The sequence below is a fragment of the Orcinus orca genome, chromosome 12 (assembly GCF_937001465.1).
Source record: "Orcinus orca chromosome 12, mOrcOrc1.1, whole genome shotgun sequence".
NCBI classification, from domain to species: domain Eukaryota; kingdom Metazoa; phylum Chordata; class Mammalia; order Artiodactyla; family Delphinidae; genus Orcinus; species Orcinus orca.
In genome coordinates, this window is record NC_064570.1 from 78,867,240 (window position 1) to 78,895,124 (window position 27,885).

Below are 27,885 nucleotides of genomic sequence, written 5' to 3' on the forward strand. Positions count from 1 at the left end.
CAACTGCTGAAGCCCGCGCGCCTAGAGCCTGTGCTCCGCAACAAAAGAAGCCACCACAATGAGAAGCCCGCGCACCACCATGAAGAGTAGCCCCCACTCGACGCAACTAGAGAAAGCCCGAGCGCAGCAATGAAGACCCAACGTAGCCAAAAATAAATAAATAAATTAAATTAAAAAAAATAAATCTACCTGCTAATGCAGAGGGTATGGGTTCAAGCCCTGGTGCGGGAAGATCCACATTCCGCGGAGCAACTAAGCCCGTGCGCCACAACTACTGAGCCCATGTGCCACAACTACGGAAGCTCACGCACCTAGAGCCTGTGCTCCACAACAAGAGAAGCCACTGCAATGAGAAGCCTGTGCACCGCAACAAAGAGTAGCCCCCGCTCGCCGCAACTAGAGAAAGCCGGAATGCAGCAATGAAGACCCAACGCAGCCAAAAATAAATAATAAATTGTTATAAAATTTAACATCTTAACCATTTTTAAGTGTAAAGTGGCATTAAATACACTCACATTGTTGTGCAACCATTAACACCATCCTCCTCCAGAACTGTTTTTCATTTTGCAAAACTGAAACTGCCTATCAAACAATAACTCCCCATTCCTACGTCCCCCCAACTTCTGGCAACTTCCTTTCTAGTTTGTCTCTGTAAATTTGACCAGTAGTAGAGTGGAATCATACACTTAGCATAATGTCCTCAAAGTTCGTCCAAGTTGGAGTGTGTCAGAATTTGCTTCCTTTTAAAGGCTGAAAAATATTCCATTGTATTTATGTACATTGTTTATCCATACATCTGTTGATGGACACTTAGGTTGCTTCCACCTTTGGCTGTTGTGAATAATGCTACTATGAACGTGACCCTTGAACTTGTCTTCAACCTTGCTTTCAATTCTTTTGAATATATACCTAGGCGTGGAATTTCTGGATCATATGGTAACTCTACTTTTTATTTTGGGGGGAACTGTCATACTGTTTTCCAAAGTGGCTACACTATTTTACGTTTCCACCAGCAGTTCTAAGTGTTCTAATTTCTCCACAGCGCTCTCAACATTTGCTATTTTCTGATCATTTGTTAACAGCCATCCTAACAGGTGTGAGATGGTATCTCATTGTGTTTTTTGTTTTGTTTCGTTTTTTGGCCACACTGTGCCGCATGTGAGATCTTAGTTCCCCGACCAGGGATTGAACTCGTGCCCCCTGCAGTGGAAGCATGGTGCCCTAACCACTGGACTGCCAGGGAAGTCCCTCACTGTGGTTTTGATTTGCAATTTCCTAATGACTACTGATGTTGAGCACCTTTTCACGTGGTTACTGGCCATTTGCATATCTTCTTTGGAGCAATGTCTATTCAAGTCTTTTGCCCATTTTACTTTTAAATTTTCATTATTTTTTTTCTACATCGAGTGGCTTTCAGGACCAGGGATCGAACCCAGGCCCTGGCAACGAAAGCGCTGAGCCCTAACCACTGGACTGTCAGGGAATTCCCTCGATTGTGTCTTTAATCTGGCTTTTAAAGTAGGAAATACTAAATGTCTGCTTAATAGATAAAATGAATGTAAAAAATAAGCTTTAATATCATATTAGGAGCAGTGAAAAGCAGGAATAACTACAGAAAGATAGAGAGGAAATGAAGCTGAAGAGAATGTGAAGAAAGAAGAGTGAGGGAGACAGAATTGCAAACACAAAAGTATGCAGTTCTTAGTTTGCGTCAAATCATTTATATATATATATATATATATTTTTTTGGCTGTGTTGGGTCTTCTTTTTAATTTATTTATTTTATTTATTTATTTTTTGGCTATGTTGGGTCTTTGTTGCTGCGCGCGGGCTTTCTCTAGTTGCAGCGAGCAGGGGCTACTCTTCGTTGTGGTACACGGGCTTCTCATTGCAGTGGCTTCTCTTGTTGCGGAGCACGGGCTCTAGGCATGTGGGCTTCAGTAGTTGTGGCTTGCGGGCTCTAGAGCACAGGCTCAGTAGCTGTGGTGCATGGGCTTAGTTGCTCTGTGGCATGTGGGATCTTCCTGGACCAGGGCTTGAACCCGTGTCCCCTGCATTGGCAGGCGGATTCTTAACCACTGCGCCACCAGGGAAGCCCTGCGTCGGGGTCTTAGTTGCACCACGCAGGATCTTTTGTTGCAGTGCACGGGCTTCTCTCTAGTTGTGGTGTGTGGGTTTTTTTCTCTCTCTGGTTGTGGTGCGCGGGCTCCAGAGTGTTTGGGCTCTGTAGCTTGTAGCACACGGGCTGTCTTGTTGAGGCGCGTGAGCTCAGTAGTTGTGGCACGCAGGCTTAGTTGCCCTGCGGCAATGTGGGATCTTAGTTACCCGACCACGGATCGAATCTTTTTATCCCATTTAATTATTCAGTTAAGTTTTAGCTTTGCCATCTCTTGCCTTTAGGAATATTCATTCAGTCATTCAAAAAAGTTATGTCCTGAGTGTCTGTAACTTTGGTGTTGCCTGCATTGAAGAGGTTTATATGGTGATAAGAGGTTAAGGTAAGACAGATACTAAAAATTAAGGTGGAGCAACAGAAGATTGTGAAGAGGGAGCCTGGGAAAGTTTGTTGTCACTGTGTGCCTTCCAGCACACGGCTCTGCCAGCTCTGAATGAACCCTGACCACTTCTCCTGAACGGGGTATTCTTCTAGGAGTTGAAATTTCTCTCTCTCTTTTTTTAAAATAATTAATTAATTAATTTATGGCTGCGTTGGGTCTTTGTTGCTGCATGCGGGCTTTCTCTAGTTGCGGCGAGTGGGGGCTACTCTTCATTGTGGTGTACGGGCTTCTCATTGCGGTGGCTTCTCTTGTTGCAGAGCACGGGCTCTAGGCACGTGGGCTTCAGTAGTTGTGGCACGTGGGCTCAGTAGCTGTGGCTCACGAGCTCCAAAGCACAGGCTCAGTAGTTGTGGTGCAAGGGCTTCGTTGCTCCGCAGCACGTGGGATCTTCCTGGACCAGGGCTCGTACCCGTGTCCCATGCATTGGCAGGCAGATTCTTAACCACTGCGCCACCAGGTAAGTCCTAGGAGTTGAAATCTCTGAAGGGTAAAAGCCATGGCTATTCCAATCGAGGCTGAAATTCAAAAATGACAAAAAAAAATTATATATATATATATATATATATATATATATATATATATATATAATATATATTTTGCGGTACGCGGGCCTCTCACTGCTGTGGCCTCTCCCATTGCAGAGCACAGGCTCCGGACGCGCAGGCTCAGCGGCCATGGCTCACGAGCCCAGCCGCTCCGCGGCATGTGGGATCTTCCCAGACCGGGGCACGAACCCGTGTCCCCTGCATCGGCAGGCGTACTCTCAACCACTGCGCCACCAGGGAAGCCCTGTTTTATTTTTTTATTTTAAAGTTTTTTTTTTTTCCTGATGTGGACCATTTTAAAAGTCTTTGTTACAATATTGCTTCTGTTTTATGTTTTTTTGGCCTCAAGGCATGTGGGATCTTAGCTCCCCGACCAGGCATCAAACCCGCACCCCCTGCATTGGAAGGCGAAGTGTTAACAACTGGACCGTTAGGGAAGTCCCTGACAAAATATTTGAAAACAATCAGTAATAAAATTAAAACTCTTGGTTGGCTATTGGGTAACTTCGTAATTCAAGGCCGTGATGGTTTAATTTAACATAGGTCTCCATCTTCCCTCCCTCCCCCCTCAACCAATGATTTGACAGATGCTTAGTGTTTGTCATTTCCTCTTTTTAATTTTTGTGTTCCTGTTGAAATGAACTTTAGTATATGCCCAGCTTTTCAAACTACCAGGCAATGTGGTCTGTGGTGGGTGTTGGAAATCACAAGGCCAACCGCTGTTGGAGGCTATTATCGTTGTTGGGGGATTTCTATGAAGTAACTGTACTGAGTAAGGTTACATTTTTAGCTGATTTTTCCTAGGGTGTCATAGTCTGTAGTGCTTCTGGCTGGCAGCACCAGGAGGTAGGCTGTTTTGAAATATTCCTTTAAGTGAGATAATTTTGTATAGTCCTTATTTTTTAAATAATTTAATTCAGTTGGCTGCACTGCGCGGCTTGCGGGATCTTAGTTCCCTGACCAGAGATCCAACCCAGGCCCACTGCAGTGGAAGTGCAGAGTCCCAATCACGGGACCGCCAGGGAATTCCCGACAGAGTCCTTAGCTGCAGGCTGAGATTTTTTTCTCAGGTTTAGTTTTAGTTCCACTATCTCTCTCTTTGATGAACACTGCCCAAACTTACATTAATAGTATTAGAGCACCTGAAAGAGTATAAATCAAGTTTATAACTTTTTTCAGATCCACAAAAAGCAGTTATAATCTCTCTCCTATTCATAAATTAATGACAAAGCTATAATAACCTAATAAGATTAACAGGTGCTAAATAGAAATACATCTTGGAGCAGAGCCGCTGCCTTGACGACGTGCTGGGATGGCTGCGAGGACCCCGCTGCTCGTGGCTCGGTGGCCCCAGGAGGGGGATTTGGGGGGACGTTCCTAGCAGCTGTCGAAACCATTTGTTTCGGGGCTCCTCCCTGTTTGTCCCCTGCTCGGCACTCGCTGCCAATGTACGCTTTTCCTTGGTGGAACGGAAAGATGCCTCCAAACGAGCTGACGAGCTCCAAGACCGAGTCCACCGGTGTGCGCCTGGCAAACTACTTTTTTGAGCATGAAGTGCTATTTGGGCATTTTGCCAATTGGTTCTGACATGTGTCTGACATTGAGGACCGTTTGTGTTGGGAAGTGCACTTAGAGGAAGCTAGCTTGATGAAATAACTGTTTTCAGAATTCTGACCCTGAGAGAACAAAAATATGCCTAGGAGAAAGCTTGAAGTTAACTCTTATCATGTCCTGAAAATACAAAGCCCACTTTGCCTGAGACTTCAGCCTTGGGTTAATTAGTGGAACTTCAGAAGATGTTTGGGTTTATTAAACACATATCTTGTACCACATTAAAGAGAAATTATGCTATGAGAAAGATGTTAAGTTTTTAGAGGTTATGGAATATGTTCATAAGTTTGCCAGTCAGTAAATGCTGGTATAACAGTTCAATTACTTTTCTTTATTTTGTTAAGGCTTTTAAGGGTTAAAAATTGTAATATGTAATTAAAGCTACTAAAAATGATAAGGGAAGCATTTCACTGTGTAAAGCAAGTAAGATATGTGTCGTCGGCAAGGGAAGGTATAAAGAATGGAGTTGGGGCTTCCCCGGTGGCGCAGTGGTTGAGAGTCTGCCTGCCGATGCAGGGGACACGGGTTCGTGCCCCGGTCCGGGAGGATCCCACATGCCGTGGAGCGGCTGGGCCCATGAGCCATGGCCGCTGAGCCTGCGCGTCCAGAGCCTGTGCTCTGCAACGGGAGAGGCTACAACAGTGAGAGACCCGCGTACCGCAAAAAAAAAAAAAAAAAAAAAAAAGAATGGAGTTTTTTGTTTTTTTTTTATTTTACTTATTTTTATTTTTGGCTGCATTGTGTCTTTCTTACTGTGCATGGGCTTTCTCTAGTTGCCGCGAGCGGGGGCTACTCTTGGTTGCGGTGTGCGGGCTTCTCATTGTGGTGGTTTCTCTTGTTGCAGAGCACGGGCTCTAGGTACACGGGCTTCAGTAGTTGTGGCACACGGGCTCAGTAGTTGTGGCTCGTGGGCTCTAGAGCGCAGGCTCAGTAGTTGTGGCGTACGGGCTTAGTTGCTCCGCGGCATGTGGGATCTTCCCAGACCAGGGCTTGAACCTGTGTCCCCTGCATTGGCAGGCGGATTCTTAGCCACTGCGCCACCAAGGAAGCCCAAGAATGGAGATATTTTTGTTGAGGAAAAATGATGGTAATAATTTTGTCCTAGAGCTGTTTGTTTCTGGATGGGGCAAACTAAGGGACAAATCATATGGATATAAAAAGTGATAAAACGTTTGTGAAAAAAGGGAACTTTGAGAAAAGAATTTTGTACATTGTCAGGAGTGATTAAGATTAGATTGGATTTAATTAGCTAAATAAACTTTGTTACTAATAGTAAGCTAAAAAAAAATACATCTTATCTCCTATCTATACTCTTGTATTGATTAAAAGTCTTCTATGAATAGAAAGCTATAACTGCCTATCTTCAAGTTTGTCTGTGTTACATAAATGTTGATCAGTTTTGGGCAATCTGTCCATAGCTGCCTGTCTTTGCTGAGTGGTCTTCACAAATCTGAGCAGATTGATGATGGCAGCAGGTGTCACTCCAGGTATACGACTGGCAGCCCCAATCTAGGAATTAAAAACCACGAGAGAAACATAAATAAGCTATGTCAATTATAAGCAAATCTATTTTCCTCCTGCTAACAATCTGTATGTTACAGTTTATGAAATATTTTTAAAACTATTATCTTAATGTATCTTCAAAATAACTCAGAAAGTAGATAAAAGAAATGTGGTTATTATTAATATCTTCATTTTACAAACGGGAAACTGAGGCTCACAGACATTAAAATGAGTTGTCCAAGATCTTGTAACTAACAGATGTTAGAGTACCTAACCTTTTCTCTTCATTAAACTAATCTAACGTCACTAGCAGTGTGTTGGGCAGCACTCTATAATTAATCTCAGTAATATTTCTGTGGTATATTTTTACAGTGAAATGTATGAATTATTCACTCCAAGTGGTATAAAGACCTCATATCAGTTCAGGTCTGTTTTGCCACCAAATGAGTCTGTAGCAGGCATTTGTCAGAGCTTTTTGTATTTTAGAATTTTGGATAAGAGGTGAACTCCAATGACCAGTTCTGTGCAATCCAATTTTCTGTGATAATGTAAATTTTCTATAACATTTGCACAGTAAAAATGCACTGTCCAATATGGTAGCCAATAGCCTACTGTAGCTACTGAGCACTTGAAATGTGGCTAGTATGACTGAAGAGTTGAATTTTTAATTTAATTTTAATTAATGTCAATGGTCGCATTTGGCTAACGGCTATCATACTGGGCAGTGCAGCCCGTGAGTATCCACAGAAACATAACCCAATATGAATAGGATACAGTTATAAAACTTAGAGCCTCTTTGCCCACTTTCCACAATGACTTTTACTAAGAACACCATGTTAAGTTCATGAACACCATGAAATCACTCCTCCCTTTAAAAACTATTTTTTTAAAAATTTTTTGCAGACTATGGTTTTGTTAAGTGCCCCTTTATTTTTATGAACCATTACCAAAACCAAAACCAAAACAAACACAACCCACTTCCCATTAAACTATGATACATCATCAATTTTTAAGATACAACCCAGTTTCAGAGATGTTAAAATGTGTGTCTCAGAATCAATAAATACAGCCTACCAGTCTAAATATTTGTTATTACAAGTCCAATATTATATACTATAAAGTTTTTACCAGATGTTTACAGCTGGGTGCACGTGTACTCACGCAAATGCAAAACACACATAGACACACACACGCACACAAGCAGGAGCATGGGGTGGGGGGCCTCTTTGGCCCCCTTATTCCTCCTAGTGGCTCCCAACACACCACTATGGAATCCCTAGGGCGGGGATCCAAGTAGTGATTTGAAAACTACTGATATATATTCTATTTTAACCTAAAGTAGTTTCTTTTAAGTCATGCATATATACAAGTTTGCACTGACAGTTTAGCGCAAGGTTGGGACTAGAGGATAATTATAATCAACCCAATTCTTGACTTCCAGTTACTTATTTAGACTAAGCTTTTTCATCTCATAAAAACATACTGACATCTGTCATACAAAGAGAATATGAAAATAAGAGATTAAGCTTTTTATGATGAAATAAAAATTAGTTATGTGGCCACTGTAAATCCAGGTTTTAAAAATTAAAGCTCTGGCTCTTTCTTTATAAACCGTTCCTATCCACTGCCTGTTTTCTTACCGTCTGTGGGCGACTGAAATGTAGCTTCTCTCGAACTTCATGGGACAAAGACACATCCCTGAGAGTCAAATAATCTAGGTCTTTTGGCAGTTGGAGAGCTTCATCTCGCTGAACTTCCTTTATTTCTTGTTGCTGATGGAACAATACTGATTCATATGTGGCTGGTGAACAAAATTATGATATGCAGATTACATTAACAACTTACATTTTTAGTTTTTTACAATTTACAGAGAGCTTTTGCATACATGATCTCAGTACCATGAGACAGGTGGGGAAGGTGTTCCCTTTCACAGATGAGCACATTGAGGCTAAAATAAAGAGAGGGAGTATCTTGTGTATTAACTACAACATTCTGTATGGTAGTTTATTCCATGTCCTTTTCATTTCAAAAATCTAGAAAATTAAAAGTAAAAAAAGAAATTGCTTTCCTTCTCAGTACAAATTTTGGTGGAACGTTTCCTTCAATAGGCCGTAGGTTTGAATTTTAAGTCCTAAAGATGTTTCTCCAAGGGCTTCCCTGGTGGCGCAGTGGTTAAGAATCCGCCTGCCAATGCAGGGGACACGGGTTTGAGCCCTGGTCCGGGAAGATCCCACATGTCGTGGAGCAACTAAGCCCGTGAGCCACAACTACTGAGCCTGCGCTCTAGAGCCCGCGAGCCACAACTACTGAAGCCCATGCGCCTATAGCCCGTGCTCCGCAACAAGAGGAGCCACCGCAATGAGAAGCCCGCGCACCGCAACTAAGAGTAGCCCCCGCTCACCACAACTAGAGAAAGCCCGCACGCAGCAACAAAGACCCAACACAGCCATAAATAAATAAATAAATATTTTTTAAAAAGATGTTTCTCCAAGAAGATGGTTTTCTAAATTATGTCCATATAAAGCTATAATTTAAAAAAGTAGATATTCTTAGGTGATAACCTAATTTAAATAATTTAAGGTGTTATTCAGAAGTCAGGAAGATAATTCAGCAATTATTTTGTAATTAAAGCATTCTGTTCTTAGAAAAGTAAATCCAAAACCTGTTTTAAAACCTAAATTGAGGTGGTCATTCTGTCCTGTTTAAGAAAGCAAGTCTTCCCTAAAGGTTCTGGCAGTATCTGCTTCCATCACTCGACTGGCAGCCAGAAAATCTCAGCTCTGAGCCTGGCTCTGCCAGTAAACTACCCTCTAACTATGGACACATCATTATCCTTCTGGGCCTCAGCTGCTTTATCTAGAAATGTTAAGGGATGACCCGGAGGACTTATGATGGTCTTTATGACAACAAAGGATAGTTGTGAGGTGCACAGGCCTCATAGTCAGACATGCTAGGTTCAAATCCCAGCTCTGCCACTCACCAATTGTGTGCTGCTGGGCAAGTTATCACTTACTTATCTCTAAAATTAAGACATAATGCTAATAGCTATCCTTCATAGGACACTTTCAAGTATCAAATGAAATAATGCATGTGATTAATACAATATATAACAAATTAGTACAACAAATTGGAATGAAATTTTATGACTCATGCATAGACTCTTTATAGGATCACAGAATATAAATGAAGAGGTAATGTATATGTTAAAGATATATTTAATCTTTCAAATAATGTATACAGCAAAACATTAGAAATAACTATAAAAAAGAATCTGAAACTAATTTCTGCCTCGCAGTTTCTTGAAGAAACTTGTCTAGTGGAGGATCCAGGCAGTGATTTGAAAACCACTGATATGTGTTACTTTTTAACTTAGTGTAGTTTCTTTTAAGCCATGGATAGAAATTAGAGTCTTTATATATGCCAGAGTCTTTAAAGAACAAGGCAAAACAGTAGCTACTCCGTGGCTGAAGTCAGGGTTTCCTATAAACAAGTTAAAGATAATTATTCTGGATGATTTATTGGACAAAACAAAACTGCAAACCAAGTTTAAAGTATAACAGCTAGATGCTAACAGCCTAAATGTTCAATAAAGTAATTTTTACTCAATAGAAAGGTCATGGTGTTGAGATAAAAGGTTAACAATATTTCTTACACATTAGCAAATGACTAGGGTCTGGTCATTTGGAAGAATGATAGGTAGCACTTGGGTCATCCTATATATGCAGCCAAAGTATAGCAAGGTGACCTCTCTGGAACTGAAAGAAAATTATCACTGCTAGAAGGAATGCAGCATTCTTACCACCTTCGCTGGTCCCCAAGGAGCTTAAAGTCCTTTCCTGTTTGAACAATCCATCATTATCCTGCTTTTCCTACCCTTCTCCCCCATCTCATTCTGTTCCCTGCCTTTTTCTCCACATAATTTTCCACTGGAGGAAAAAAATCTATCACAATGCAGAAGCTAACGTTATTCTCAGTATTTGTTTATCTTTGAAATTTTTTTAAATAAAGAAAAACTTTAAAAGAATTCAGTGCAACTCCAAAAGTCACATGTGACCTTGATGGTCAATATACTGACGAAGAGTATGAGAGCACACCAAATGTTATAATAATGTACAAGGGCAGACTGTGGATTTCTTTGCCTGATACAAAGTAAGTATTTGTTAATGGAAGAGTATTTCAATATATTGTCAAAGCCAAAGATAGCATTATTTTTCTCATTATTAGAACATTAAAATGGGGAAAATGTAGGGACTACCCTGGTGGTCCAGTGGGTAAGACACTGCACTCCCAATGCTGGGGGCCTGGGTTCGATCCCTGGTTGGGGAACTAGATCCCGCACGCATGCCGCAACTTAGAGTTCGCATGCTGCAACTAAAGAATTCCACATGCTGCAACTAGAGATCCCGCATGCCACAACTAAGACCTGGTGCAGCCAAAATAAGTGAATTAATAATAAATTAATTAATAAATATAAAAAAATAATAAAGATTACTTTCTTACAACAGGCAAGTTTACAAGTCTGGAACACACCTTGATCATGTTCGCATTAGATCTTATAATTTAGCAGCAGGGTGGAGGAGGGAAAAAAAGATCTAAAGAAAAAGGGTGGGGGGAATGTTAAAAAAAAAGTTCAAAAGAAAAAAAAAAAGGGGGGGTTTTGTTGATTTTTTTAAAGAAGAGCTCTACAGTAGCACTTCCCAAACATGAAATATACACACAAATCATGTAGGGATCTTGTTAAAAAGCAGATGCTCACTCAGTGGGTCTGGGGTGGAGCCTGAGATTTTGCATCCCTAGCATGCCCCCACATGTTGCAATGCTATCTGGGAACCCCACTCTGAGTGGTTAGAGCCTAAGATGATGCTGGTCCTATGGTAATAATGGCTCCTCTTGACAGAGAGCTCTTTGTGGATCTGCCATCCATTCACAATTTGCACGAAAGGGAAGGAGAACATACAGACGTCCTAAGTAAAAAAATATTTTCTACCTTCTATTTTCAGTCTTTCGGCTAGTTCTCTACATTTGGTGTACTTCCTCAAGGGCTCTGGAACAGCCTTGGCCAACAACTCTATGTCAACTTCCTCATACTTCAGAACATCGAGAGCTCTACAAATACATAAAAGTTTCATTAACACAGGGGTCCATATTATATCAAGCAGATTAAGAACAAGATACCCTGAAAATAATACAAATCTCAGAATAAATAATATCAATATATTTCTAATTCTTCCCAAGTACAGTGAGCAAACGCAGCAGCAACTGCAACACAGTAGGACCTCAAGAAGATTAGCATGTGATTCTCCTCAACTCCCTTCCTTTATCATGAGGGATAAGTTGCTGGTAGCACTGCAATAATCTACTTGTCCTCCCTTTCTTGTAAGGACAGAATATCCTCTGATAACAAGGGTTTGATTGAACTCCATAAGAATTTACATCTAAGTCACATTAAGCCCACGTCCTGTGAGTGTGTTTGCACGTGTGCTCGGAACCAGCTGAAGATCTCCTGGCTTGCTCTCCAAGACTGCAAAATATCCGCAGTTTCCTTCTCATTTTGTTTGGTTCTCACAAGGCCTCACTGATCTGTACAGTTTCCCTTAATTTTATTTTTGTTTATGTTGATCTTTCCCTCTTTTAATAGATTGCTTTTTTGATCAACTCTGTCCACCCAAAACCAATTAAACCAATTAATTAGGCAACAGAAAGTCAGCTCTGCCCATCCTGGGGTCCCAAGTTCTTCCAGGCCTCCCAGATGCCTTCTTTACAGCTCATCCTATCACCAGGGTCATGTGTCACCACCCTCTACAGATGCCTGACTCATCTCTTCCTCAGACGGCCTAGGAAAGGCTAGACACCCTCTCTCCACAAGGAACTGTCGACTTTGTTGTGCTCCACGAGATGAATTATGTCAACTAATTTCAGAGGCCTCATCAGATAAGCTAGAATGAAACCAAATAACCCTAAACTCCAAAAGGAAAGGGGTTGTCCTTTCAGAAATGATAGAACATGCTGGAACACACCTCCTAACGACTAACCAAAAAAACAGCTACCATGGAATCTTGCAGGATAGTGACCTCAAAGAAAAGCCTGTGACCATTTAACTTCTAAAAAGGTTTTAAATAATTTGTTTATAAGGCTTGGAGCTGTTTGCAGGCCCAAACTTCAAGACCAGCTTTGAATGAAGCCTAAGCCTCAGAGTGCAGAGGTCTGGCCCAGAAGGACAAGCTAGCACACTTCCACAGAACACAAGAGACAGCTTCTGCGCTACCTGGCAGGTCAATGCGTTTCCCTGTAATCATGACAGGAGATGTGTGTGCACATGCACCTGTGGATCTCTTCTGTCAAAATGCCAGCTCGAAGTCCAGTTCAACTTCTCAGGCCGGCACAGAGCCCACCACGTGTGCCGTAGACGCAACACATGTCCTCTGCCCAAGTTTCTATCTTTTTAGCTTTACATATCTAGGAACTGATAAAGTGGGTTCTTTTAGGGAGGCTGAACCCTAGACTATAAATATTCTGCTGAAATCAAATGCGGCCTGGTCACTGTCACCGCTTCCTTCTGAAATGAAAGACACCAGAATAAACAAGGAAAGCATTTGGCCAAATTACTGGTTTTTAAAGAAATCACCTTAACAAAATGGCTACTCATGTGATTAGTTAGGTAAAAACATAAAACTGACAGCCTCCTTTTTCATATTTTTATTCATCAGTTCGCATTTTAAACTGTGTTGAAAAAAATCACTTCCCATGCTCTCACTATGACCTCGTTATCACATTATCACCTCGTTATCACAATCCACGTTAGTCACATTGAATGTAAATTCTAATTATACAAAATTTGAAATAGTGTAATATTTGATCTAAACAAAGCATAATGTTATAAATTCTTTTGCAAAGTTTGAAATAATGTGAACCCTCTTAAATTTACACAAACAAATAGCTGGACAGCTGAGCGAATTATAAAACTATGTTTATACTACTACCATCTCCCGGTACCACTTAGCTGGTAAACAAATACATCCAGCACCCTTATTTGTGAACCAGGCTGTCTTTCCTGTGAATGAGATCCCCTGGTTTGGGTGACTACTATACAGGTTATTTATTACTTACTGTTACTATAACTAAAAACCTGCTTACTATCCTCTAACCATGGTGCCAGTGCTTTGCGAAATTCCCGTGAAAATGAAAATCTGGGAACAGAAATTGTAAACGATAAAACACTGTGATGACATGAAAGCCAAACAAAGACATGCTATGTCTGGCTGTTAGTTAAGGGGAGAGCACTTGGAAAGATTAGAGATAATAAAAAGTAGCATTAAAATGGGTATACCTTTAAGTCCACAGAATCCCTCACAAGGAAAACGGGGTTGGAAATAAAGGAAAACTATAAAGGAAGAACATACTGGAGACACAGTTGCAAGATCAAGCCAGCATGTGTGCTTCTAAGATACGATGATTGTAGATATATGCCTTCTGAGCATCCCACACCCCCGACTAGCTTACATTTTTTAAATGGGAAGAAGCAGTGGTGAAAGATGCAGATTTTGAATTATGCAAGGTTTTTAGGAACATACCTCTGAAGCAAAAAAGCTCTATATTAATGCCCTTTAGACTTAGAGTCCATATAACCAGAATGGTAAAAACAAGGACAAAACCCTAAAATGTAGCAAGGGACTCTTCAATTAAGCCCAAAGAATTTATAACACTATGCTTAATCAAAGTTTCCCTGCTATACCTCACAGGCAAGATGAGACCACTCCAATTGCTCCCTGCCTAAAAAAGAAAGCAGATCACTCTATTTCTTGGTTTGTACCCCCTAAATCTTAGGCAAGCCAGAAGAACTCAGTGGGAGCCACAGAGAAATTAACTAAAAAATGAAAATAATTTAGAATCGTATATATTGTCATTAATGAATAAAGAGATAAGTTACATCTAAAGGATCCTGAAAAGAAGCAAATGTAATAGCTGCATTCATTTAAAACGTGCAGGTAGGGAATTTATAGGTAATATCTCTCTGAAATGATTTCATTTTTCTTTAAAAAGTAAGAAAGGCGCTTCCCTGGTGGCGCAGTGGTTGAGAGTCCGCCTGCCGATGCAGGGGACACGGGTTCGTGCCCCGGTCCGGGAAGATCCCACATGCCGCGGAGCAGCTGGGCCCGTGAGCCATGGCCGCTGAGCCTGTGCTCCGCAACGGGAGAGGCCACAACACTGAGAGGCCCGCGTACCGCAAAAAAAAAAAAAAAAAAGTAAGAAAGGTCTACATTAAAAATGCATACCTGAGAGGTAGACTTTTACCAATACTTATAGAAGCCTCTGGGATTAAGTTTTTCCATTTAGAACTTGGAAACTCAATGGATTTTAGCACAGAAATGCCTTCTTCTAAAGAAGACTTCATCCAAGTAGCTCTTTCATATCGTTGTTGGGACACACAACCAGCTTCCTTGTACCCTAGAAGAGGGAGGGAGAGACTATAATGAAAGAGGTCTTAAAGGAGAGGAAATCTGGTTGCAAGACTCAGTGAAGAGTTACCTCGGAACGTGAGCCTGCTGTCGGCGTTATCAGGACGCAGTGACAAGCGGAACTCAGCTCGGCTGGTAAACATGCGGTATGGTTCGTTGGTACCCAGCGTGGTGAGGTCATCAATCAAGACTCCTATGTAGCCTTCTGTTCGGCTAATGACAAAAGGAGGCTTGTGTCTGACCCGAAGACTTGCATTGATTCCAGCTATCACACCCTACAAGAGGACTGAAATGTTTAAAAGGCCATTATGAACTGAACAAAGAGCTATCCTATTCAGATACTACCTGGAAAAATTGGCTCAGGAAGTGAGAAAGCAGGCCCTGCCCAGCAGGGATAGAACAAAGACAGAAAATGTGGTCCATATTCAGAAACAGAATCTGGGTAATGTACCAGTTTAGAATGCTATGATTCATTGTTTTAAAAAATATATAATATTCCTAATAAACCTAGGTGGGCTAATCTTTTTTTAAAAAATCCACTTGTAAGACTTCTTTTAGCCTTTCCCTACTTACAAGTAACAATGACATAACTTTCTGCTTAAAAAGGAATAATAGGGCTTCCCTGGTGGCGCAGTGGTTAAGAATGCACCTGCCGATGCAGGGGACACGGGTTCGTGCCCCGGTCCGGGAAGATCCCACGTGCCGCGGAGCGGCTGGGCCCGTGAGCCATGGCTGCTGAGCATGCGCGTCCGGAGCCTGTGCTCCACAACGGGAGAGGCCACAACAGTGAGAGGCCCGCGTACCGCAAAAAAAAAAAAAAAAAAGGAATAATAATAGGGTAATTTTCAATAAAGTTAGTTTAAAAGAACTAAATTTTCTTTTTTTTAAATTTCAGAAGCAATATAATAAATCTAATCAAAATACGCTATTGGATCTAGGAGCTCAGAAAAGAGTAATAAAGGCACAGTGGTTTTAAAATCCTGTTGTATACTCTGAAACAGAATAAGTCTTCTATTGTAGTTCTGAGTTGTATCTAAGCTCTATACAGCTATCATAACAGACATCAAGAGGAGGAACACCAGTTAAATAGTCCTTTTCTGTTCAGCAACATCTGAACAACCTCTTACTTGAGCTGCAGCTTCCTCATAACCAGTAGTGCCATTTATCTGTCCAGCAAAGAAGAGCCGCTGCACCAAATGGGTTTCGAGAGAAGGAGTGATCTGACGGGGGTCCAAGTAATCGTACTGAACACCATAGCCTGGCCAAAGAATAAATGGTAAAAAATAATAAAAACAGTGCTGGATTTGCCTCAAGGTAGAGATGCAAAGATTATCATTAAATGCTGTTTAAAAACGAAGACTATTTTAAATGCACAGATGTTGGGCTTTGTGTTCTGAGGCTCTAAGCAATCATGACTGTGGCTAAGATCTCCTCACCATCTGCTAAGCAGTGCTGAGCTCAGACTGAAGGGCAGCTGGCATTCTCTTTACCTGGCTGAATCATTTTAGCTTTCTCCAAGCCTCTGATGCATGTGATCATTTTCTCTTGTAATTCAGCTGGCAGTGTCACAGATAACCCTTGCGGGTAGATGAGGTCAGAATCCAATCCTTCAGGTTCCAACCAAACCTGATGCAGACGGTTTGGAAAACGCAAAACCTTTGATTCAATGGAGGGACAGTATCTAGAAAAAGACATTGAAATTTAAAAATTTAATGAAACAAACAAAAGAGGGTTGACATTGTTCCTTACAGTAATTGAGCACTGATATTTTGTCCTTACCGGGGTCCTTTTGTAGTTTCCTTAACGTGACAGTTAAGGTGAAGGTTCTCAAGGACAATCTCATCCACTTGAGGGTTGGTGTGAGTCAAGTAACATGGCAGCTGATCTTCTGGCTAAAACACAGGAACTAGTTACAACATTATTTTGCCTCTCTATTAGTTTGCCTATTATTCAAATAAATGCCACACATGATATGCACTTTTATAGATATTAAATCTAGGCATAATGCCAAATGCTAATGGTGAAGTATGCTTGTTAAAAACAACCCAAAAGATGAACCTAAATTTACGCAAGCCTCCAGATCAACAGTTTACTGGAAATACAGAGGATGCAGGAACATGTTTAAGGCACCAGAGGGTTGAAATCAGACAAATCTAGAATGTAGGAAACTTCAGAAAAGAAATGACTCGGTTTCTTCCACATATAAGTGTAAAAAAAAAAGGGGAACTATTATAAGACATATTATCCAAAGTCCAAAGTCATGTATGGACCTCATTTGGTTCTTGGTTCAAATAAAACAACTGTAAAAAAAAAACATTTTAAATAAACATTTAAAAACAACTATAAAAACTAGGGAAAATTGAGCACCAAATATCAGATGATGTTAAGAAATTATGTTCTGCTATGTGTGATAATAGTACTGTGTCGATTTTTACAAAGTCCTTATTTGTTAAAGACATGTACCAAAGTGTATCTGAGTGAAATGATGTGATGTCTGGGATTGTTGCTTTAAAAATAAGCAAGAACAAAGTACTGAGGAAAGTGAACCAGGAATGTCAAAACAGGGAATTCCTTAATGGTCCAGTGGTTAGGACTCCACACTGCCACTGCAGGAGGCACGGGTTCAATCCCCGGTCAGGGAACTGAGATCCCACAAGCTGTGTGGCGTGGCCAAAAATAAAATATAAAACTAAAAAACAAAAAGTTTGGGCTTCCCTGGTGTCACAGTGGTTGAGAGTCTGCCTGCCGATGCAGGGGACACAGGTTCGTGCCCTGGTCCGGGAAGATCCTACATGCCGCGGAGCAGCTAGGCTAGGCCCGTGAGCCATGGACGCTGAGCCTGCGCGTCCGGAGCCTGTGCTCCGCAACGGGAGAGGCCACAACAGTGAGAGGCCCACGTAATGCAAAAACAAAAACAAACAAACAAACAAAAGTTTAAAAATATACACACTAAGAAAGTATCATCATGATTTACATTTTACCAAAGTGAAAATATAAAAGTCACTTGCTCAAAATAACAACACTTGGAGCCACTCATCAGGGTAACACTCACCAGAAACTAGGACCATCAAATATTAGCCCTTAATTCTAAACACACAATACAGTTTTTTGTGTTTTAAATTCAAAGGATAGGTAGAAGTAGCCTGTATCTTCAAAAGTATCAGTGCCATTAAAGACTGAGGAACTGGGACTTCCCTGGCGGCGCAGTGGTTAAGAATCTGCCTGCCAGTGCAGGGGACATGGGTTCGAGCCCTGTTCCGGGAAGATCCCACATGCCGTGGAGCAACTAAGTCCGTGCGCCACTACTGAACCTGCGCTCTAGAGCCCGCGAGCCACAACTACTGAAGCCTGCGTGCCAAGAGCCCGTGCTCCACAAGAGAAGCCACCACAATGTGAAGCCCGTGCACTGCAACGAAGAGTAGCCCTTGCTCGCTGCAACTAAAGAAAACCTGTGTGCAGCAACGAAGACCCAACGCAGACAAAAATAAATGAATAAATAAATTTATTAAAAAAAAAAAAGACTGAGGAACTGTTCCGGATTAAAGAGAAATGACAATTTAATGCAATATGTCATCCTAGATTGGAAAAAAAAAATGTTGGGACAAAAAAAGTATTGGGACAATCAACAAAATCTATGGATTTTGTATTAGATAACAGCACTGTGTCAGTGTTAAATTCCCCAAATTTCATCACTGCATTGAGGTTATAAAAGAGGATGTCTATAAAAAAAAAAAAAAAAAAAAAGAGGATGTCTTTGAGCTTAGTTGAGATGCAGACTGAAGTATTTCGAGGTAAAGGGTCATAATCTCTGCAACTTTTAAATGTTTCTGGAAAAGAAAAAAGAGTAAAAATAAATGTGGGGGGCTCCCCTGGTGGCGCAGTGGTTAAGAATCCGCCTGCCAATGCAGGGGACAGGGTTCAAGCCCTGGTCCAGGAAGATCCCACATGCCGCGGAGCAACTCAGCCCGTGCGCCACAACTACTGAGCTCGCGCACCCTAGAGCCCGTGCTCTGCAACGAGAAGCCACCGCAATGAGAAACCCGCACACCTCAACAAAGAGTAGCCCCCGCTCGCCGCAACTAGAGAAAGCCCGTGCGCAGCAACAAAGACCCAACGCAACCAAAAATAAATAAATTTAAAATAAATAAATGTGTATATTACTGTTTTATACATTAAATATATACATGTATCTATTCTCTATATATGGAGAGAGGGCAAAATATTAACAATGGGTGAATTTCAATGGTTTATAGGAGTTTCACAGTCTTACAACTTTTCTGAAACTATTTCAAAAAGTTTAAATAGGCAAAGTTATCAAAGTAATGAAATTTAAGAATTTATGGGGAAATACCCAAGTAGCCAAATCAGCTAATCCTTTTAAAGATCCCTTTTTTGCACACTAATAGTGAAGAAAAGTGAATTGCTACCAAAAAAAAAGAGAAAAAAATGGTTAGTCTATATCCTCTGTTTAAAGTCAGATTTTCATAAATGATCTTACCTTGATCCACACTGTCTCATTGATAAAGCTGAACGGTATGGATGGATTATCTGGTGTCTGCTTGTTTAGAATGCTGAAATTAATGGATTCTTTGGCGATCCGGGGCGGAGTCCCAGTCTTCAATCTTCCCACCACAAACCCCAACTTCTCCAGAGTCTGAGCCAACCCTATGGAAGGCTGATCCCCTAAACGTCCTGCTGGATGCATCTCCAATCCAATTACAATCATGCCTCTCAGAAACGTCCCAGTAGTTAGAACCACACTCTCCGCATACACTGTACTTCCATCCACTAAAGGATAGGAAACAAAATAAAACTCAGGTTCTAATTGTTACCATGGATCAAATTGGAACGTGACTATTTTGTAGTAAAACTACGGAAAAATTTTGTCTTTAGAAACTTGAAGAAGATTTTAAATCAGTAAGAAGCCTATATGTTATCAATCTCAAGAATCCAAGAAAGCTGGGATGGAGAGCATAATGTATTCTCACCGATACACATGCTCCTAAAACCTTGTCAGCACTGAACAGTCTCAGGTAATTTTCCTTTTTTTTTTTTTACAAGCTGTTAATGAAAATAAGCCTTATTACATCGAGTAATAAATAAAAAGATGCAAACAGTTCCATTTTCTTCCAGATGTTTGGATCAACTTACAGGAAAGGCAGAACTGAAATCTACATACAGTCTCAGAAAAAATTTCGGGATCCTTGTTAGGTTTGGTTTGGGAGGTTGCTCTTTCTTCTGTATTTATAACTTGTGTTTTTTTTTTTTTTTTTTTTTGTGGTACGCGAGCCTCTCACTGTTGTGGCCTCTCCGGTTGCAGAGCACAGGCTCCGGATGTGCAGGCTCAGCGGCCATGGCTCACGGGCCCAGCCGCTCCGCGGCATGTGGGATCTTCCCGGACCGGGGCACGAACCCCCGTCCCCTAGAATCGGCAGGCGGACTCTCAACCACTGCGCCACCAGGGAAGCCCTCAGGTTCAGTCTTTTGACAAGACCATTTAGGTGGTTCTGGGTTCTAAAATTGGGTTTTAAAATTGACTTCAAAGCACTAATAGTCATGCAAATGCTTAAGCAAAAAAGAAATTACATTAAGCAGAATCTATAGTGTATGGGAAACGAGGGGACCAGCTACTAGTTAAGTGTGCTGTCAAGTCCGCACTACAAAAAAAACCCCTTCAAGTTGTATCAGCTTACGAAAAGGAACAAAGAACAATGCGGGTAACATAAATGTATTCAAAAGAGGAGAATGAGACACTGGTATCTTGGAGGCAAACTAGTGTGCTGTAAGACAGGTAATTTTTACGTGCCTCTTTTGAATCAATGCTTTGAAAAACAACAACAACAACACCTGGGTAGTTCCTCACTATTTAAAATGTAACTCCCCATTGGGCTTCCCTGGTGGTGCAGTGGTTGAGAGTCGCCTGCCGATGCAGGGGACACGGGTTCGGGACACGGCTTCGTGCCCTGGTCTGGGAAGATCCCACATGCCGCGGAGCGGCTGGGCCCGTGAGCCATGGCCGCTGAGTCTGCACATCCGGAGGCTGTGCTCCGCAACGGGAGAGGCCACAGCAGTGAGCGGCCCGCGTACCACAAAAAAAAAAAAAAAAAAAAGTTAAAATGTAACTCCCCATCAACCACAAAATCTTTCCTCAATCTTACAGGCTGTAGATTCGGAGCCTGGTGAACCACGGGAGGGGCGGGGGGGAGGAGAAACAAAACTGTTGCCATTTTGAAAACAAAGTTTCATCCTAACAGGAGAGATGAACTACTGTAACTTCTCCTCTCGGAAGAAGACAGAAAACCTTCCAGGCTCACTAGGCAGCTAGGACCCGGCCTTCCGTTCCGTTTCTGCCAAGCACTCCCGCACCAACCCTCGTGCGTGGATGATGCCGCGTTTCAGGGTCCCCATCGCGCTCCAGCTGCCCGCGGAGAGGGGTCTGACCTCTCTCCCCAGCTCTGCGATGATGGCCAGCAGCTCCGCGTATTTGCTCTGGGGCACCTGGCTCTTCTCAGTTTCCTGGGCATAGCCCAGAGATAGCGGCCCGTAGTCACTCAGCAGCTGGCGGTACTGGGAAGACGTCGCCATACTGGTGGAGGGCGGGTGGACGCTCCCAGAGGCGCTGAGGGAGGTGGCGGGCATGTGCGCGGTCAAGTTCGGGCTGTGAGACATGCCCCCCGAGCAGCGGGGCGTGGCGGGGCGCGGCGGGGCGCAGCGGGGCCCGGCCCCGGCGTCCGCGCACCCGCCCAGCTCCCGCGCACTTTTTGCTGTTCTCAGTTAATTTTTTAAATTAATTTATTTTAGACTTCTGGTTAAATATGACAGACCACCTCACATGATTTCTTCTTCCTCTTGAAACTCCAAGAAAATGAAATAAAGGGGCAAAAAAGAGATAAAACCACAGGACAAGTAATGGGAAAGAATTTGTCAAAAGATGAGAAATTTCAAAATATTTTCAGAAGATAGTAAGTGGTTGCAGTGGGGAGGGAGTTTGGGATTAACATATTCACACTACATATAAACTAGATAATCAACAAGGACCTACTGTATAGTATAGCACATGGAACTCTACTCAATATTCTGTAATAACCTACAGGGGAAAAGAATCTGAAAAAGAAATGGATATATGTATATGTGTAACTGAATCACTTTGCTGTACTCCTAAAACTAACACAATATTGTAAATCAACTATACTCCAATATAAAATTAAATTTTAAAAAAGTGGTTGGAAGAGTGATAACTGATTTAGCAGAGGGGAGAAGGCCTTAACTCAAGAACCTCAAGAGAACATACTGATGACAATGAAGCAACTTGCCGTGCCAAGGCTCAGAAACTGGAGGACTGAATATAAGAACTGTAGGAATGAAGCTAGGGGGCTGAAAATGAGAGAAAGAGTTGAAATCTGCGTATGAAGGTTTGCCTGCAGACAGATCTACCTTACACTAATCAAACAATATAATCATCAAATCTGGAGGGGAAAGGACGCAGGGGAGAGAAAGGGAAATGAAAATAAAACTAGTAACTGTTCAACAGAGGGAAGTCAGTAAACACTGACAGAAGAAAGAGAAGATTAAGTATATTATACAAAATCATAGTTACTAAGGTAATATACAGGACAAAAACATGAACTTTTAAGAAAGAAACATAGCTCCCTAAAGCAAAGAAAACCAAACACAGATTAAGTGGTTGAAAAAAAAAAAAAAGGACAGAATAGTGTGTACAATATGCTACTGCTATGTGTGTTGGGGGGAAATATAAACACACACACAGAAAGATCACACCAGAGACGAGCAATACTCCCGAGGCAGGAAACTGGCTGCCTGGGGCACAAGATGAGAGTCCACCTTTTCATTCTACCTTCTTTCATCTCCTTTAAACCGTTTACCATTATATGTATTCCCCATTCAAAAAAAACTAATAAACGTATAATAAAAATTAATTTTAAAATAGGGAAAATAAGTTAATCTCTGTATTTTAAATGATTGAGATTCTTCAGCACAGCCCCTCCTACCATTTTGTTCCTAGAATGCTAGCAGGCGCCAACAGTCCAGTCCCCTGGCAGAAGATGGATTCTTTGCCTGAGGACTAAGAGACACAGATGTTTGGGAGTTCCCAACAAAAAGGCCAGTTCAATCCCTAATCACCAGACTATACGGTTGCCCAAGCAATAAAATTAACTGTGCACACACAAATCTTCCCATCACTGTTTAAGTGGTTAAGTCTGTAGAGGGAGATAATAGAGAGAAATTGTTTTTACATACAAATTTAAATTCTATTTGATTTTTGTAAAAATTACGTGCATGTGTTATTTTAATTTAAAAATTAATATAAAACTCAAATAAAAAACATATAATAATCCTGTAAAATATAAATTAAAAATATTTAAAGTCAGAAATAAGAAATACCAGGAGGAAAATACACAATTATGCAGGCTACAGAGTCCCAAAATAAGATGGTACAGAATGTGAGCTTCGTTGTCAAAATGAAAGAAGTATGATTTTTTTATACAGTTTTCCTCATGTATGAACAGAAAACACAATTTCCTAGAATTAGCAAAACATCTCCATACTCTGCTCAAAATCAATTTCTCACATGGAGTTTGATACTATTATTATCATCTGTAGGCAGTACATACCCAAAACAACACCACTGACGCGATATTTCCCAGTGTGCTCAGGCTCTGGTTCTGTAAGAATGAGATCTTCTACAGCTCCCTCCTGAACAGTAAGCAGCGGTGTACTTAGGATTTCTTTCTGTCAAAACAGAAAGCAAGCTGAAACATAACAGTTAAACAATCACTACAATCTTTCCTGGTTTCATGCCCTGTTCTTACCTGCATGTTCTGTTTATAAAGTTTCCTATCAATCTGAGCTCTCAGACCCCAAACAGCTGGTCCCTTGCGCCGGTTTAATACTTTGTAATGTACACCAGACTGGTCACAGATTCGAGAACACAGGCCATCCAAGGCATCAACTTCTCTCATTAAATGCCCCTTTCCAATGCCACCAAAGGAAGGATTACAGGACATCTGACCTAAAGAGAACAGACATAAACAAAATAAATATATTAGTATCTTGCATATAGTGAGTCTTGATAAAATAAAAGAACTTGAAGCAAACACTAAAAATGCTGGAGTTCCAACAGGATGCAAGAGTTATTCAGGGTGGGACTTCCTGGTGGCACAGTGGTTAAGAATCCCCCTGCATTCGAGCCCTGATCTGGAAGATCCCACATGCCGCAGAGCAACTAAGTCCGTGCACCACAACTACTGAAGCCTGCGCTCTAGGGCCTGCAAGGCACAACTACTGAAGCCCGCGCGCCTAGAGCCCGTGCTCTGCAACAAGAGAAGCCACCACAATGAGAAGCCCGCGCACCGCAACGAAGAGTATCCCCCGCTCTCTGCAACTGGAGAAGGCCTGCACGCAGCAACAAAGACCCAACACAGTCAAAAATAAATAAAATTTTAAAAAGAGAAAAAGTTATGCAGGGCATCCTGGAAGACAAACCATTGCTGAAAGTTTCTTTTGAATCTTTCCCTTGTACACATTCATTACGTTGCCTTTTCTTCTTCCTTTTCAATGTGACCTTGAAATTCTTACCTCATGAAACCTTCCTAAATCAAGCATAATTTTAAGAAGTCCTTTTGCACTGGTTCACAGTTATAATCAAGTATGTCTTCCATAAATGCCATCTGCTGTTTTCTTTATGCTTATTTTGCAGAAATAATTAAATTATAAGCTTCCTGAAAGTAGAATTCACATTTTATACCTTCTCCTTAAATCCCCCAAGTCTTATGGGAGGTACAGAGTGGGAAAGCTATGTCAACAATCTGCTGATCCGCTGTGGCCAGCTACAAGCCCTCCAAAAGTTTTCATGGTCTCCAGAGGGAGGCTGAATCGTGCTGTGATTAGGAGCATGGGTTAGGAGTGAGCAAGAGATCTGGCTGAGTTCCTAGATTTACCACTTATAAGCTCCAAGTGATCTCGGCAAGTTATCTAATATTCTGCACCTCAGCGTCCCTACTCTAAAAACAGGGATGACAGCTGCAGTAGATTATTTCCCTCCTTCCTTTGACACAGAATCACTATTTACTTAGGTAAACACTATTCCCTATGAGGCATTGTTTGGGGAGTATGACCTAAATTCAGTTTAGGGGTAAACCTTTATTGATCTAAAGTAATCATGGTAATCCTACTTGCCAGTGTCTGATTTAGTGTCAGAAGACTTTTCTCTTTTGTCGTGAATGCCAAAAAATAGTTTGTCGAAAAGCATTATTTTCCAGGTTAGTATAAAATATTTTCTGTCTCTGACTTCGTTATTTGCAGATGATATGACTGAATTGAAAGAGGACAATTCCTGCATTCTGTATTCTTACGGAAGTTCAACTTTCTCAGCCAAAGCTATCTTTCTGAGGACAGAAATACTTGATACTCTACTACATCCAATTACCTTAAAAAAATGAGACTTTGATTTTAAGATAGAACTGTCATTTATTAAGCTCATCTATTAATATAAGAGTTATTAAAATATCTCTGAAATCTATTTATTTAAAAAGAAACTTTAGGTCATATTATATTGGTATAAATACAATGGGTATTTTTATAGGATATTAATGACTACTTAATGAACATGGGTTTTGATGGGAATTCCTTTATCCTTGACAGAACTACATTACTTATACTATTTAATGATCATCTTAGTTCCATACTTTTTTGTTCATTAGATTTTTTAAATTGTTGTTCCTGGTTTTTACTCGGGTAATCATACAGCCTCGCTCCAAAAGAATCGCTGTTAACAGTGCATATTTCTCCACAGTTACGAGCTGAATGGTCGTTTTAAAAAGTATTTCACTACACAAAGCACAGTTAACATTTCAGTTACTATTCACTCTTAAGCAAAATGCAAGAGGAAAGACATAGGCATGCATAATTTACAGGATAATGTCCTAGCTAGTACCTAAGATGATGCTAGAGAGGAGTCTTGTTTAAATTATGGCCGTCCAATCACAGCCTGTAAGTGCAAAAAAGCACTGTCGGGTCGTCCTAAGCACAAAACTGGGGAATAAACATTCAGTAGGAATACAGAATGCAATAAAAAAGTACCCTCGTTCTTCAAAAGGGCTTCACAAAATCTCGAGAAAAACACAATGGTCATTTAATAAACGAGTACTAATAATGTTAATTCACTTAAAAAAAATAAATTTATTTATTTATATATTTTTATTTTTGGCTGCGTTGGGTCTTGGTTGCTGCGCATGGACGGGCTTTCTCTAGTTGCGGTGCGCGGGCTTCTCACCGCGGTGGCTTCTCTTGTTGCGGAGCACAGGCTCTAGGCGCGGGGGCTTCAGTAGTTGTGGCTCACGGGCTCCAGAGCGCAGGCTCAGTGGCACTTGGGCTCAGTAGTTGTGGCTCACGGGCTTAGTTGCTCCGCGGCATGTGGGATCTTCCCAGACCAGGGATCCAACAGTGTCCCCTGCGTGGGCAGGCAGATTTTTAACCACGGCGCCACCAGGGAAGTCCTAATTCACTCTTTAACCAAAGCAACAAGCTAGTAAAGGGCAAATGGCAACAATGAAATAAGGCATCAGCCAGTATTCCTACAGTTTGCCCTTTTCTCAAGGCACCCCCTCTCACCAACCCCCAGGCCCCTGCACCCTCCCCACTAATTACTTTTCGGCAGCATCTCAATCCACGGTCCACAGAATGGCCCCTAGTCTTAGAGCTCTGGCCCGGGCCCGCTTGATCTGCGAAACACAAATCAGGCTACAACCACAGTCGGCAGGATTCTCACCAGCCTTAAGGGAGGGAAAAGGTTGCCCACACCCCAGGCACTGGGAGGGGGCGGAGGAGGACACTGGCTTCTTGCGTCCTAGGCAAGCCCCACACCGCGCTACTCACCGATGGTGTCCACTCGGTGCGTGAGCAGCAGAGTCCGGGAGCCGCACCGAGCGGCGGCGGCAGCGGCTTCGGTCCCCGCATGTCCTCCGCCGATGACTACCACGTCGAAGTGCGGAGTCCAGGGCGCCGCGCTGTCACCGCTGAACCGGGAAGACGGATGGTGCTGTTTGGTGAGTGAAGCCGCGACCCAGCGACCACAGCCTCGGAAGGAAAACATGGTTGGAGAAAGGCCGAGTCTTTAACTCTGAGCCTGACACGAGCGAGGGAGCAACATTTAGATGAACGTCTTCAGGGAGCAGCCATCTTGTTCTGATGTCACAGCGTAGCGCGTCTACGTCCAGCGTCGCCGCTGATTGGCAATTTGGCGAAACTTTACTGATGAAACAAGACCCGACAGCTGTGCAGGTGGCCAGCGAGGTGTGTGCCTCCTTTCTTGACGCACGCTGTTTGATTCCATATGGTTCTGGATTGGGGGGACTCCTACTCCGTCATCTTTTGTCCTTTTCAGCGAATTGCTGCCCTGATCACCAGGTGGCCACCTACAAACAAGAATTTGAATGACTGCTTTATCAGATTCTTTGAACTTTCTGGTGCGGCTATCACCTTGACTTCTGTTTATGAAGACTAGAGTCTGAATAGGAATCGATTTCAAAGGCCTTCAAATGTATTTGTGGATGAAATATTCATGATGGCTAATTAGGTGAATGGAAGGGTTGAAGGTTAAATGTCCAGCCTTTTGCAGTTGATATTTTTAAAACCTTCTGTATGGTTAGGCCGCTGGAGGTAGCTGTTCTCTTGCTCTCTATACATCCCCTGCTTAACCGGTTCTGCCTCACATACACCCAACTCACATGACTGACCTTCCTACATACTTGCCCCAGGCCCTAGCTAGTGATAGCTTAGCAAAGGGCTGGCGAGGGGGCGTGCCCCTCGGCTGGTTTCCCTGGTAATGAGTCGACCTGTAGTTACTTACCCCTATAATTGCTAACCTCCCTCTGCCCCTGGGAGCAAAGACTGCCCTGTGTCCTGCCCGCCCTCCGCCGTACACAGTGGGGTGTCACTCTAGGACCTTGATTCAGACAGGTAAGCTCCCCCTATCCATTAAACCATTGATGTCTCTGTTGCTGACTCCGGGCTCTTTCTTCGGTCTTGAAGCTGGGCAAGTAGAGGCCTTGCAGGCATGGGGGAGCAGACAAACACCTTTCTTAGAGAGGAAATTTTGACTGGTTAGATAGTGAAACAGCCCATGTGGCAGTTTAATTGTTCTGATTATTAACATCTATCGAATGCATAATTTTTTTCTTATTACATTACTAA

The 27,885-nt window shown here is 42.0% G+C and overlaps 3 protein-coding genes across 6 annotated transcripts in view; 1 reads left to right on the forward strand and 2 right to left on the reverse strand.

Annotated features, from left to right (window-relative positions):
• Positions 1–5,407: 5,407 nt before the first annotated feature.
• MTO1 (mitochondrial tRNA translation optimization 1) lies at positions 5,408–26,887 on the reverse strand. 2 transcript variants are annotated; one of them, XM_004270113.3, is made up of 12 exons: positions 26,569–26,886; positions 23,505–23,704; positions 23,307–23,424; positions 19,172–19,461; positions 16,453–16,565; positions 16,164–16,354; positions 15,801–15,931; positions 14,744–14,948; positions 14,491–14,662; positions 11,205–11,323; positions 7,858–8,018; positions 5,408–6,223 (listed from the first exon to the last, which is right to left on the reverse strand). In XM_004270113.3, the coding sequence occupies exons 1-12, from the start codon at positions 26,783–26,785 to the stop codon at positions 6,062–6,064; spliced, it is 2,079 nt and encodes a 692-aa protein (XP_004270161.1). In that variant the 5' UTR covers positions 26,786–26,886; the 3' UTR covers positions 5,408–6,061. The 2 variants fall into 2 exon arrangements, with proteins under 2 accessions (XP_004270161.1, XP_033284515.1); XM_033428624.2 differs by lacking the exons at positions 5,408–6,223; positions 11,205–11,323 and having other exon boundaries at positions 7,874–8,018; positions 26,569–26,887.
• Positions 19,738–23,300, reverse strand: LOC105748013 (cyclin-dependent kinase 2-associated protein 1-like). Its single transcript, XM_049695445.1, has one exon. It carries the CDS (start codon positions 21,340–21,342, stop codon positions 20,995–20,997), a length of 348 nt encoding a protein of 115 aa, XP_049551402.1. The 5' UTR covers positions 21,343–23,300; the 3' UTR covers positions 19,738–20,994.
• Positions 26,888–27,015: 128 nt separating the features above from the next.
• Positions 27,016–27,885, forward strand: part of CGAS (cyclic GMP-AMP synthase) — a 31,071-nt gene continuing 30,201 nt past the window's right edge. For 2 of the 3 annotated variants that reach the window (XM_049695434.1, XM_049695433.1), the window contains exon 1: positions 27,016–27,651. The gene's annotated coding sequence lies outside the window, so the exon portion shown is untranslated. The remainder of the gene's footprint in view (positions 27,652–27,885) is intronic. The other variant, XM_049695435.1, reaches the window with a different exon arrangement.

Excerpts from the sequence above, each read along its gene's own strand:
- LOC105748013 (XM_049695445.1), bottom strand. The coding sequence starts at position 21,342 with ATGTCTCACAGCCCGAACTTGACCGCGCACATGCCCGCCACCTCCCTC.
- MTO1 (XM_004270113.3), bottom strand. The coding sequence starts at position 26,785 with ATGTTTTCCTTCCGAGGCTGTGGTCGCTGGGTCGCGGCTTCACTCACC. Across the intron at positions 15,932-16,163 it reads AGCTAAAATGATTCAGCCAG|GCTATGGTGTTCAGTACGAT; the intron begins GTAAAGAGAATG and ends TTCTTTGGCCAG. Across the intron at positions 8,019-11,204 it reads CGAAAGACTGAAAATAGAAG|CCACATATGAATCAGTATTG; the intron begins GTAGAAAATATT and ends TTTGTTCACCAG.